Source organism: Halichoerus grypus, chromosome 9, assembly GCF_964656455.1.
Source record: "Halichoerus grypus chromosome 9, mHalGry1.hap1.1, whole genome shotgun sequence".
NCBI lineage: Eukaryota > Metazoa > Chordata > Mammalia > Carnivora > Phocidae > Halichoerus > Halichoerus grypus.
Window position 1 is genome coordinate 19,823,944 of NC_135720.1, and position 12,361 is coordinate 19,836,304.

A 12,361-nucleotide genomic window follows, 5' to 3' on the forward strand; every position below is an offset into this window, starting at 1 on the left:
CTGGGATCAAGCCCAGCATCGGGCTCCCTGCTCCGCAGGAAGCCTGCTTCTCCCTCTCCCACTCCCCCTGCTTGTGTTCCCTCCCTCACTGTCTCTCTCTGTCAAATAAATAAAATCTTTAAAAAAAAAAAAAGAAATCCTAATCATAAATAGGAAACTCAGAGCATATGGGAACTACTTTTTGGCAAATTTAGTGGCGTTTTAAACATCTTTAACTGGTTGACCTAAATACCTGTGAAGACACTCCCATTCCTTATTTTGTGATAAAATAGAGCAATTTATTAAGGTAACTTACTGTGAAATAGGTTGGAATCAAGATAAGAAAGATATAAAGAAAGTTGCTGGTGCATATGTAGAAAATATGATATTTAGTAGAAATAAAATTCTTATTTCTACCTTCATTAGCTAAAGTAATAGTTCACTGACTTTGGAGTATTTTCCTCTGATGCAATTAGACTTTTAAAGTAAGTTTTATATCAAGTAGAAAAAGGCTTCTAAGAAAAAAAAAGATGATATTTTGAAAAGAATCCCCCCAAAAGGCCAATTTCATGTAAAATGTAAGCAAGCATCAAAAAAAGGTGCACCACAATGAAAACGTAACTGCAAACAAAAAAGCACCGTATAGTGAAGGGCACTGTATAGGAGCATAATTAAACCCTTTATCGTAACAATACTCATCTGACACTATAAGACAAAATACTGAGAGAGAATGGCTTAAAACAAGTGAAAATGTATCCAATCAAAAAAAAAAACTTTTTGAAGCTACAAACTCAAGGAATATTCTTTATTGGACTTGTTCAATGCTTTTAATGTAATCAACTAGAATTATTTTAAAGTATTGCTTTCTATAACTTTTTGAAATGATAAATTTGATTCTTGATGGAGAATCTGCACTTCATCATGAGGATGAAATACAGTGTCCTTGGCCAAGATATTCTTCACAGAAGTAGGCTATTTTTGTATTTTATGCTTAGCATATTTAAAGACACATACTCCAGGTGAGTAGCTTGCTCCAAAATGCACTCAATTTTTATTTGTGAATAAGGCTCTATTGTTTCAGTGCCCACCCTTCAACAGATCCTACCTCAATATTCTCAAGAACCAATCCTGGAAATTTTCTGGAAAGCCTACTGTAGGTAACTACATGTACACCAATTCTGTTTTATGTCAGGTAAACTGACGTTGTCATGACCCAAAGGATAAGTGTGGCACAGGTGATGTGGTAAAAGATTGAAAAGCATGCAAAAGAATATAACAACTGAATTCTAGCTCGTTTAAATAAACAAACAGAAAATATCTCCAAGCTTAACTTCAATATAAAATAAAATAATAAAGGGATATAAAAACAATTGGGGCATTCAAATAATAGGATGCCCCAACTGTGATTGTAAAGTCCATCAAAATTAACCATGAAAATGAAGACATGCTAGCCTAGTCACTTAGTACTTTTGATGTTAACTGTACTAGCCTAACTTCTAATTTAAAAAATATATATATATGATGATAAATTGACTAGAGAATGGCTAATTTGGAAAGGAGAGGTGAAGGTCACGGAAGGTCCCAGAATTTCTAAGCTACAAATTGCTAATACCCAAACTGGCCTCCTTCCTGAATAGTGCCCAGATGGCAGAGACAACACTGATATGTGGTCTTAGCAGCTTTTTGACAAGGAACTGTCACCAGTAGGTGACCCCATCAGTCTGAAGCCAGGAAAATTACTAAATGATGCAAGAAAATGCCTGCAGGCCAGTACACCATGGGTCCCTGAGAAGCAGGAGGGCAGAACCTCAGAAAAAATGAATTTTCAGCTGGAGCTTATACAAAAGAGACTGTTATCTTTCTTTGCAGATAGAAGAAAATAAAATCAATTTAGTTTCCACAGATATTATGTCTAATAAGAAAAGAAACAAATTCTCCTTTAGAAGATATAAGATTGTATAAAAAAGGCAAGGTGAATGGCATAAACTCTTGGTAATAGACACCAAAATTAGCTCTGATGCTGTTCTATGAACACGTAGTCTGGAATCAACTACTATAATAGTATGGAGACATTTTCTCTGCCACACATGTCAGTCAGAAGGTAGAAAGGAAACAAAGTAATCCAAACTAATGTAAGGGTGAAATTTTAATATGAGCCCTTCCTGAACAAAATTGGCAAACACAAGTCCAATTAATTTTCCAAAAACATAATTCTACTTGTCAGAAAGCAACCCACTATTAGTAATTATTTTTAGTAAAGTGATGCAACTGGAAAACAAATTGAAAATTGTCTTTTCTCTACTCTTCTCTACCCCAAAATAAAATGGTATTATATTAAAATATGGAAAATAAAACTAGTGTATAAAAGTGATGAAGTATTACTTCTTAAAGGAGGAATTTATACTTCTTATGTCTATAAACAATGACCTAGCTCAATGGAGGGAGAATTATTTAATATTTAAGTAAGTCACATTCTATCTAGATTTTGCCATTCCCTTTTAGAGAGATCTAATGCTGATAACTAACACATCTTTAATTTGTGCTTTCAAGTTGTTCCACCTAAGCACTAGAGGAAACTATGTTAAACACTAAAACACAGGAAATTAACATTAGACATTAATATGTAAGAGATTAACATCTGAACTTAAAATTGTGTCTTAAAAAAGTTATATGAGATTTTGTTGAAAAAGAGGTATGCCATTCACTATTAAAAATGAAGATTCGGAAATTTGAGTCAGTTGTTAGAAGTCACAATATTGCAGCAGGAAGTTGTTTTTTCCCCAAAAGCAAACCCTGAAATTATAATGTATAATTCTACATTATTTTTGTTTGTCCTGAAAACTGCTCCCTTTATAAATTAAAGCACTGGCTTTCATTAACAATCACCATATAACCACTTCAGTGACAATGCTTCTTAATTTCTAAAATCAGACTTCACACCAGTAACTGAATATTGTGTAACTGTTAAAAGAATATGAAATCATGCCTTTCTTTCCTGGCTTTTCTTTTAATAATTTGATATTAAGAAATATGAATGCAGCAATATCCTCAAGATTCTCTTCCATATGCCAGCATATATATATATATATATATGAATTGTCCTAGGCATTAATGTTTAATCAGTTTCTTTATAAACATAATAAGTGAGTTAAGAATAGATGATTCAAAAGTCTCATTTTATCCCCAAATCTATACAGGCTAAGAGGAGGAGAGTAGGGAAATCTTTATAAGAAATACTTTGAGAATTCATGTAAGTAAGATTCTATAAAAATCAAAGTTTTGAACCTCAAGTAAATCTATTTCATTTTTAAAAGCCATTTTAAAACTAATATCTACTATCCTTTTATTAGTAATTGATCTAACTAAATTCTAATGAGCAAAGTCACTGTGTAAGAAGAAAAAAATTAGAAACCGAAACTCAAATCCAAGAAGTCACCAGTGTTATTTCTCAAAAACAAGAAAATTCTTGGGAGGAGTGAGGGCATCTGGACAATTTTAACATAGGTAATAGAAAATAAATAAATGATTTAAATTATTTACTTTTCCATTGTATCTAAGATACTCCAGAATTTGAAATAAGTTTCTGATATACTGAGGGAGATGACTGCATTAATCCAACATTCACAGGTAAGCTTTGGATGTGAAAGAAGGCGCACATTAAGACAAAGAAGAACCTTCAGCTGTTCAAGACAAGATCAAGCTTTCAAGCCCAACTTAGGGGACAACAAATTTTTTTGTTTTTGTTTTTTTGTTTTCCTAATTGCTCATATTGGATTAGTCTATTAAGCTTGGAAAATCATAGCCAGTCACTTAAGGGTAGTATACACTTTGGGCAAACAAGACTTTCAAACACAAACTCAGAATGTGAGGGCAAACATCTAAGTCCAAAAACTACAGTTGGACACTGTTCATGGAGAGTTTGTATCTGATAGACTCCTACTATCCCCAAAACACAGTGGGACACAGTTTTCGTACACTATCATTACAGAATGAGGATAAAAGGCAATGCCTTGGTGGGCACGTACTGACAAGGGTAAAATCTGTTCCCCACAGTGCTGTTAATAAATAGGGACAATACTATGATCACGATCGCACATCATGCAATGTACTCGCTTTCTCTGTACCTTTCCTTCCCAAATGCAATGCCTACCTTCTGTGTGGACTGCAGAGACATAGGTCCAATTGTAACGTTTGACTATGTCAAGCATTGCCCTTGCTTGCAAAGTGTCAGAAGGGACAACCCTCAGGAAGTATTTGTACAAAGTTTTGTCACTCAGGTCGATGCTTGTGGCAGAATAGGCAATCTGGGGGATGTCGAAGAGCTGGAGCAGGTTCTGCACTTGAATGGCTACGGAGCTGGAGCCTGGGCCGATCACACCGGCGATAGGCTTTTTAGTCCTGCCTAAGGGGAGGGACTGGCCGTCAGGCAGGCACCGGTTGAGCCCATCCTTTTCATCTCGAATGGAAATCAGAGAGTCCCTGATGAACTCGATGCTCTGCTCCAGAGCCACGGAGGAGTGCCAGCAGGAGTCCCGGATCTCACTGCCCAGAGTGATATTGGGCAGGAGGACCGGGTCCGCGTTAATCTTATCCAATGTATGGAACATGGCCTCCACTCTCTGGATGCCATACTGCTCCCTGATCTCTCCACACTTCCTCTCGGGCACTTTCTCCGCCGGGGGCTGGTGGTGGACTGAGAAGAGGGCCCCAATGATGACATCTCCGTCCATTCTGGCCACCGAGCGCTGAGATGAGGCTCCCGCCAGCAACACTTTCCTACCGGGTCCCCTGGGAAGAAGGGACATATCCAAAAAGATCGCTGGGAAAAAAACCAAGAGGAGCCGGACCATTGTGCTGAGGACGCCGTCCACAGCCGGCCAGCCGTGTTCCCACGCTGGTCCTGCCAGCCGGCTCTGCGGGCTCGCAACGTAGACAGATGCCCGACGCCTGCCTCTCCCAGCTCGGTCCTGCTTGCCAACACCGCTGGTCCAACACTTTCGCCGCCTGCACCCCTGCCTCCTTCCCCTCCTCCGCCTCCTCCTGGTCCTCCAGGACCACCTCCTTGTCCTGGAGGCGTTTCTAGGGGAATTCGAGCCCCCTTCTTCACTGGTGCATCAAAGTAAACTGGTCAAGAGTACAATGGACGCCGTGATGGCAGCCGTGAGCTGGACACTGCCAACAAAAAAGGAAGAAAATCAAAGCTCCGTTATCACAGGACCTGTTTCAAAACTCCGGGTCCATGATGTTAATAGTTGCCCGGTCTATTTCATTCCAGCACATCATGATATCGGCTGGAGGGACAGCTTGGGAGGCAGCTATGGTCAAGGCGGAAGGTGGTGCGTCCTGCCCGCAGTGCCCTCATCCGTCCCTGGAGGCGCAAAGCCCCACCGACCTGCCCCTTCCTTCAGCTTCAAGCCTTTTCCAGGTCCCCAAATACCCATTACACTTACAGACTTGACGGGGAAAGGGAATAAAGGAGAGGAGGAGCTAAGGCTTTTAACTCAAAAGAACTTTTCGGATTTGAAAAGATCAACTTTTCCCAGAAGAAATTTGGAAACTCATTATGAAGGTGTAAACAGTACTTCAAGATGAACGCAAAAAAGGAATGCATCTTTAACTTTGAGGGGTTGAAGAGATCTCAACATACAACCCAAGTAGTAAATATAATTTGCCAGGTTGAGGAAATCCATATTAGTTACTAAGGCAACGCCTGGTAAAGTCTCGGCATGTCGGAGTTTGGTATGTCTCCCACACCCCCGCTCCCCCCAAACCCCACACACACCCAAGAAGTCAGGCTTACTGTAGATGTTCAGGGAGAAAGGGTGCAGATAAGGTAATTTGTTTCCCGCGATGGAGGGTGGAGGGAGGGGGTGTAGGGAGCCCCTGCACTCGCTTAAATCGGGACCTTTGGCTTTGCACATTTCTAGAAAGGGAACGGAGGGGAGCTTCTGGGTAGCTCTTGCAGCGGTAGCTCAAGCGCTGCCTTCTTCAGAACCCTGGACAGTGCTCAGTCCCTCTGCAGAAACATTCCCCCGCAGCGCCTGGAGGGGACGCCTTTTGCAATTCTTTGACCCCCTCCCAACCCCCGACTTCGCTCTTTTAACCCTCCTCCCTGCGTTCTTTACACACACACACACACACACACACACACACACACACACACATACACACACACACACACACCTCCCCTTGTCTCCCACCACCCCTCCATTCTCATTCTCTTCTCCTTGGAGGCAGTGCTCCTGCAGGTATATTCAAAACCGCCCGCTTCGGGGGCAGAGGCGCCAAATCTCAGCCGCCTGTGGGGCTGAAGTTGGCTCCCTCTCGTTCCTCCCCAGCTCCCTTTCTCAAGGTGAGAGTCGGACGAGAAAGGAGCTAAGGGAGCGGGCGGGGAGCAAGAGCACAGGAGGTGAGCCAGGCAAAAGGAGGAAGACAACCCAGGCATCCATGGGTCCCGACGCTTCCCAGGGATGCTGGACTAAAAGAAATAAGCGGAGATGCCCCTGGGACCAGGAGGAAATCCCATAGATTGGGACTGTGTCTGCCACTGTGGGTGGGTTTCACCTCCCGGAGGTGTCTGCTCACCTGGGTCTGCTTGGAGAATTGGACTTGAGACGTACCTGAGTCCGGGTAGACAGCACAATGGTCCTCGGGCCAGAACACCGCTCGGGCCACGCTCGGTTCGCAGACGCCTCAGCTCTAATCCAGACGGTGCAAGGATGCGATCTGGGCTGTACACTAGTGCCCTCTTTCTTCAGCACTATTTTACCGCAAGGAAAAAAGAGGGAGGGGGGAGGGGAAAAAAAACAGGTCACCCAAGGCTTGTCTATTATCTCATGCATAAAAATCAGTCGTTTGATGGAGGGTGGAGGGAAAAAAAGCTAGGGAGAAGTAAGAAGTATTAATTTCTCTGCTACCAGAGGGTTCTTAAAGAAGCTGCCAGATATATGAATAGTCAGATCTGGCAAAAGGAGTAGGGAACATCTTAGGCTGCTTTAGGTGAATATTCTTCGTATATATTTCAAGGACCCAAATACATTTTCCCTCCCTGGAAGTAAAGCTCCTACTGAGGGAAACAGAGTTAATACATGTGCAAACATCTAGAGAAAGTCTATTAGTAGGTTTTGGGGGAAAGGCTGCATAGGGTGGGAGTAGGGAAAGGAGGGATATGCATATAATGAATCAAGGTAAGCCAAATAAAGAAAGGCAAACATTGGCAGCATTTTCCAGGTCAAGATGTAACTAAATTGAGATGAGAGTCAAGTCACATGAAAACACTGGAGTGAAAAACACTTATCCAAATTCCTCCCAGGCTGCTATCACCCTCCCGACAGGTCTCCAGTGTTGCTTCTTACTGTGTGAAAAGTGGAAGTTAAATCACATTCCTCTGGGAACATGTTGGCTGAGCAGAATGTGTCCCAGCTTCTTCAGAGGGGAAAGGCAAGTGATAGTGTGTCTTTCCACTCTTGCTCAAAGCTTTCTATTTGTGTCATCTGCAGAAAAAAGAGATCAGCTTATGTGGGTCCCTTTAAAATCACCTTGCTCATGTCATCATTATTCTCTGAACTGGTGCCATGTCCAGCTGGAAGGGACAAACTACATGTGGCGATTTTAAATACTCTTTTAGTGTGTTCCATGAAAGTTAAGAAAGGAAACAATACCTCCTGTCAAGAACAGATTCTCTTTCCCTTCTGGTTCTGCTTTTTTCCCCAAGTGTCAGATTCTTCTGGACTTTAATTAGACAATATAAAGAGGATAGGATTTTTTTTTCTTTTTCTACAAATAATGCACTGAACCAAGTAACAGCCTTTAGACCTAAAAGTTCTCAGTTCTGGAAGTAATAGTATGTTTACTCAAGGAAAATAGGAAGAAGTCAGTTTCTACTTCACACATAGGGTAAAATGATTCTCCACCTGTACCCTTAGGAAGACATCTGCTCTAAGAAGAGCAAGCCAAAGTTCACAGTGCATCATAGTATCTCACTTCCTCTAATAGCCATTTAAGTTCCATTTTAGATAATGCTATTCTAGTAAGATAAGCCCTAACCATGATTTTCCTGGAATATTTCATAGATACAGTGAATGTACAAAGATTTCTGTGCTTATATAAACCATTAAATATGATTTGCAGGATTAGAGAAAGAAATGTCTCTGAAGTCCACATTTAGCTTCAATGTGTACTCCTCAAAGCTGAATATTTTTAATATATTGCATTGACATAGTTTGGAAAAGAATCTGCTACTGAGGGAATAATTAATATTCAGATTTATTTGCTCTCGATACAGTCCAAGTAAAAACTACACATTCTGGCTGGCTAAAACAAATCATTTTAAAGAGGAAACACTTGGAGATTTTGACATAGAAGGTTTATATATGCATAAATTAAATAGTACAGGTGTTAAGAAAATTTTTAGTTTTAAATGTCTCGATTTGATATTGTCAATTAAATTTACTGATAATTATTTTAGACCAACATTAGAAGGCACAAGGACAAAAATAAGACAAGAAGAAGGGACTGAGAAAGAATAAGACAAAATTAGCCACATATTCATTCTCTTTCTGGAAATTAAGACTTTACCAAAGTAAAAAGTCTTTTAAACAAAGATGTTTACAAACATCTAAGGTAAGGTTTTATCAGTAGGAGTGAAAAAAATTACTAAGAGGATGAATTATATACAAATTAACAAATACCGGTGAATACACCCATATAGGCATATATACTAACCTATAAGAGTTCAAAGAATGTTAAAGGTACATGAATCCAGAAATGCTGTCCATATGAATATTATTCAGTGCTAGTAGTGTAGAATATTACATTCAGTATGTGATTTGTAGCAGGATAGAGAGTGTTATGAGTATTTGGGGTTGGAAAATCGATTTCATACAAATGCAGTGGAGACTGAGCAAAAAGAACACCCAACATACTATCTCCAGACAATGATTTAATGTGCTGCTGTAACAAGAAAGGCAACAAAATGCTCATTGTTCTTATATGGTAATAAAACAATATTATCCATAAACAAAATTGTGATCATTCTCCTTAGGAATGTATGCACAATTTTCATTGCTCTCCAATCATAAAGGACATCATAGAGGAACTGGTCTAGATTTTAAATAAGCAAAAGGATGTAAAATTTTCCACATAAAATCAGTTAAAAATTTATACTTTTCAATGTGAGCAAGAATAAGATTTTTTTAAAAGAAAGAGATGAATAGGTTAATCACATATTCCAAATTACAGTGTACTCTAGTGGGTGTTTTGAAAAGTAGTTTACACAGTCATTGGAATATGGAAGTGAAGCATACACAAGAGGTAAGAAACACATAAAGGAAGAGGTAGTACTGACTGAAAATAGAAATGGGATCAAAGAAGGTCTTTGTAGAAAATTGATTTGTGGAAAATTGATATATAATGTATTACTAAGGAAATATAATTATGTTCAAGTAGATCAATGTTGTGGAGAGCAAATACCATGCTTTTCCATAAAATAACATGTTCCATGGACAATTAATTTAATCTAGTGTGACATTTCTTATATTCTTATATTTAATTCATGGGCTCACAAGATAACTCAAGCCCCAGTGAGATTTTTCAGTTTCTTTATCCAATTTTGTTTGTACATTGCTTAAATCAAGAGGGAAATTGCTATATCTTCATAGAACTCTGTGCTCTGAAGCAAAGGCAATAAAAATTATAAAATAAAATCTCTTTCTTTTAGAAACTCAAAATATTATTATAAAACATGATTAACAAAGTAAACAAAATATTTTAAAAGAACTAAAGTAAGCCAAATTTAATATACATTCAATTGTTTTATTGGTCTGATTAATGAGTCTATAACTATATATGCAGACATAGGACCAAAAGCATCAGCTTTCATGAGCAAATAGAAATCATCAGTGGCTCTGTGGACTCATGCAGATAGACTAGAAAACATGCATTTTGCCACATATTGTTCCATCACAAGTTTCCAAACATTTATTTTTAAAGTATTAAAATGCAATTGAAGAGAATAAGGAAAACAAAATTATTCTGAAAGCACAGTAAGGGCTACAATTATTGTCTGCTTTATACCCTGCTGTATCCCATTGTCTAAAATAATGTCTGGTTCATAATAGGGGCTAAAACATTTGTTGAATAAATGAATGGATATTCTCTCCCTGAACACTAAAAATATCATCTTTTTTTTTTTATGCCTTAACATCAAAGCCAGGTCGTTTATAGATGTTTCTAAGTTATTCTTATAATGTTAGAAGAGTAATTAGTTTGCAACTATTTGTCAAGTGCAAGTAACTAACTAATTAGTATTTAATCATTTGAAACATATTTATACTACAAACCTTGTTTCATTTGAAGTATTGAAATTTGTTCCAAATGTGAAGAAACCATTTTCATTACTGTACTGCATTTGCACCAAATGAAAACTTAAAGACTTTATAAGGGTAAAAAGAAGATAATACATAAATGGAACTCACCTTTATCCAATGGTGTGGCTATATGATTTGAAAAGATTTTCAGAACCATCATGTGAGATGTGTAAAACAGGCATATTATCCTAGTCCTACAGAAGGGAAAATTGAGGCACCAAGAATCTGTTCCTTGCCTAAGCTTAGTGAGCAAATCAGGGATAGTGCCATATCATACTACATTTATTCCAAATTCATTAGTTCATAAAAACCAACTATATGGACTGAGCTAAGTGTTACTTATTTTCATTTTCCTTAGGCTTTAAACTGATGCTCTCTTCTCAGAAAATGCTTAAGTGATAAAGAAAATGAATTTGAATTCCTTTCCTTTGGGCCTTTCATCAGTTGAGGGTATAAGCATTACAGGTGATTGTTCTATTTGCTTAAAATAGCCGTCTTTTATAACAGTTCTAATAACAGCAGTAACCTACTTGCACAGTCTCACAGTCAACTTTTGAACAATTAAGAAGGATAAGTATCTAAATTTTCATATCCAATAAAAGCCTTCATTAGAAAAGGCTTTATATTACTACAGTTTCACCTACACAAGAAATTAAATTATTATTCCTGTTTAAAAAGCAATATATTGTATTCCTGCCTCATAGAACAGAAAATCTACAACATGGTTGTTATCCCTCTAGCACAGCACCAAAATATTGATCTACCTAAAACACAGCCCTTCTCCTTTCAAATGCATGGTTCAAAAGCTACAACATATTACAGTTGCTAATGGAATAATGTCTAAATTCCTCAACTTGGCAACCAAAGTCCACTGACTAAGGAGGGGGTTCATTCAAGCAAAACGTGGTAACTATTTGTATCCACCCCTTCCCTTACCTAAAGTGGGCAAAGTTGGGGGTGAGCAGGTGACCAGAGAAAGCTGTTTCAAACGGCCCGAGGAGTTATCAGAATAGCAAAGCCATGTTTTTTTAGTTTCCTAAGTAACTCTGATGTGACTCTTAATTGAAAGCTACTGATAAAATTTCATCCCATTCTCCTACTTATACTTTTTCTAACCAAATAAGCCTTGCATTTTTCCATACCTAAGCTCATACCTCTCACTCCACCAAAAATAAAAAATTACCTATCTTTCATTTCTTTTCTATGTATTTGTCCTTCTTCAAAAAATCATTTCAAATTCAACTTATCCATGAAAACTTCCAGTTCTGAAGGAAATCATGAAAAAAAAGTGCTTATTTGGCACTTTTATGTGAGATGACACTGTAAAAGAATATTACTAATTTTCTTAAATTTGTACTTTACCTAGCCTCATTCACAATTACTGTTGTCACTTTCAAAATAGTGATTTATTCCAACTATATCGCCATTAATAAAAATATTTTTGGAATGGTGATGAAAGTTATTTAATAAATAGTAATGTATTATTTTTAATATCATTAATCATAGCAAATAATCATCCTTTGAGTGTGGATTTAATTTTCTGGGAATGGACAGTTGGTACCAAAATTCTTAAATAATAAAAAGTAACCAAATTCCTTGAAGAGAGAAAACTGTGTCTTCTCACAATTGACTCTCTAGAACCTTAAAGAGCTATACCTCAACAACTATTTGTTGAATATTTTGAATATCTATATTTTTTAATTATCATTATTTTGGTCACATATTGTGTATGGATTTATTGGTGGTTATTTAGGAAATAGTGATTAAAATTTAAAACTGCATACACTATTTGATTTAAGGTAGGGTTTTTTACATTTTATTGTTATGTTAATCACCATACATTACATCACTAGTTTTTGATGTAGTGTTCCATGATTCATTGTTTGTGTATATCACCCAGTGCTCCATTCAATACGTGCCCTCTTTAACACCCATCACCAGGCTAACCCATCTCCCCACCCCCCTCCCCTCTAGAACCCTCCGTTTGTTTCTCAGAGTCCATAGTCTCTCATGGT

General features: G+C 37.9%; 1 protein-coding gene across 4 annotated transcripts in view; it reads right to left on the minus strand.

Annotated features, from left to right (window-relative positions):
- Positions 1 to 6,732, minus strand: part of GRM1 (glutamate metabotropic receptor 1) — a 410,234-nt gene extending 403,502 nt beyond the window's left edge. For 2 of the 4 annotated variants that reach the window (XM_078054610.1, XM_078054609.1), the window contains exons 1-2: positions 6,600 to 6,731; positions 4,130 to 5,151 (exon numbers count right to left, since the gene is read on the minus strand). In XM_078054610.1, coding sequence (XP_077910736.1) covers positions 4,130 to 4,829 — 700 coding nt within the window. In that variant the 5' untranslated portion in view covers positions 4,830 to 5,151; positions 6,600 to 6,731. Of the gene's footprint in view, positions 1 to 4,129; positions 5,152 to 6,564 lie in introns of all 4 variants that reach the window. The other 2 variants (XM_078054607.1, XM_078054608.1) reach the window with 2 other exon arrangements.
- Positions 6,733 to 12,361: the final 5,629 nt, after the last annotated feature.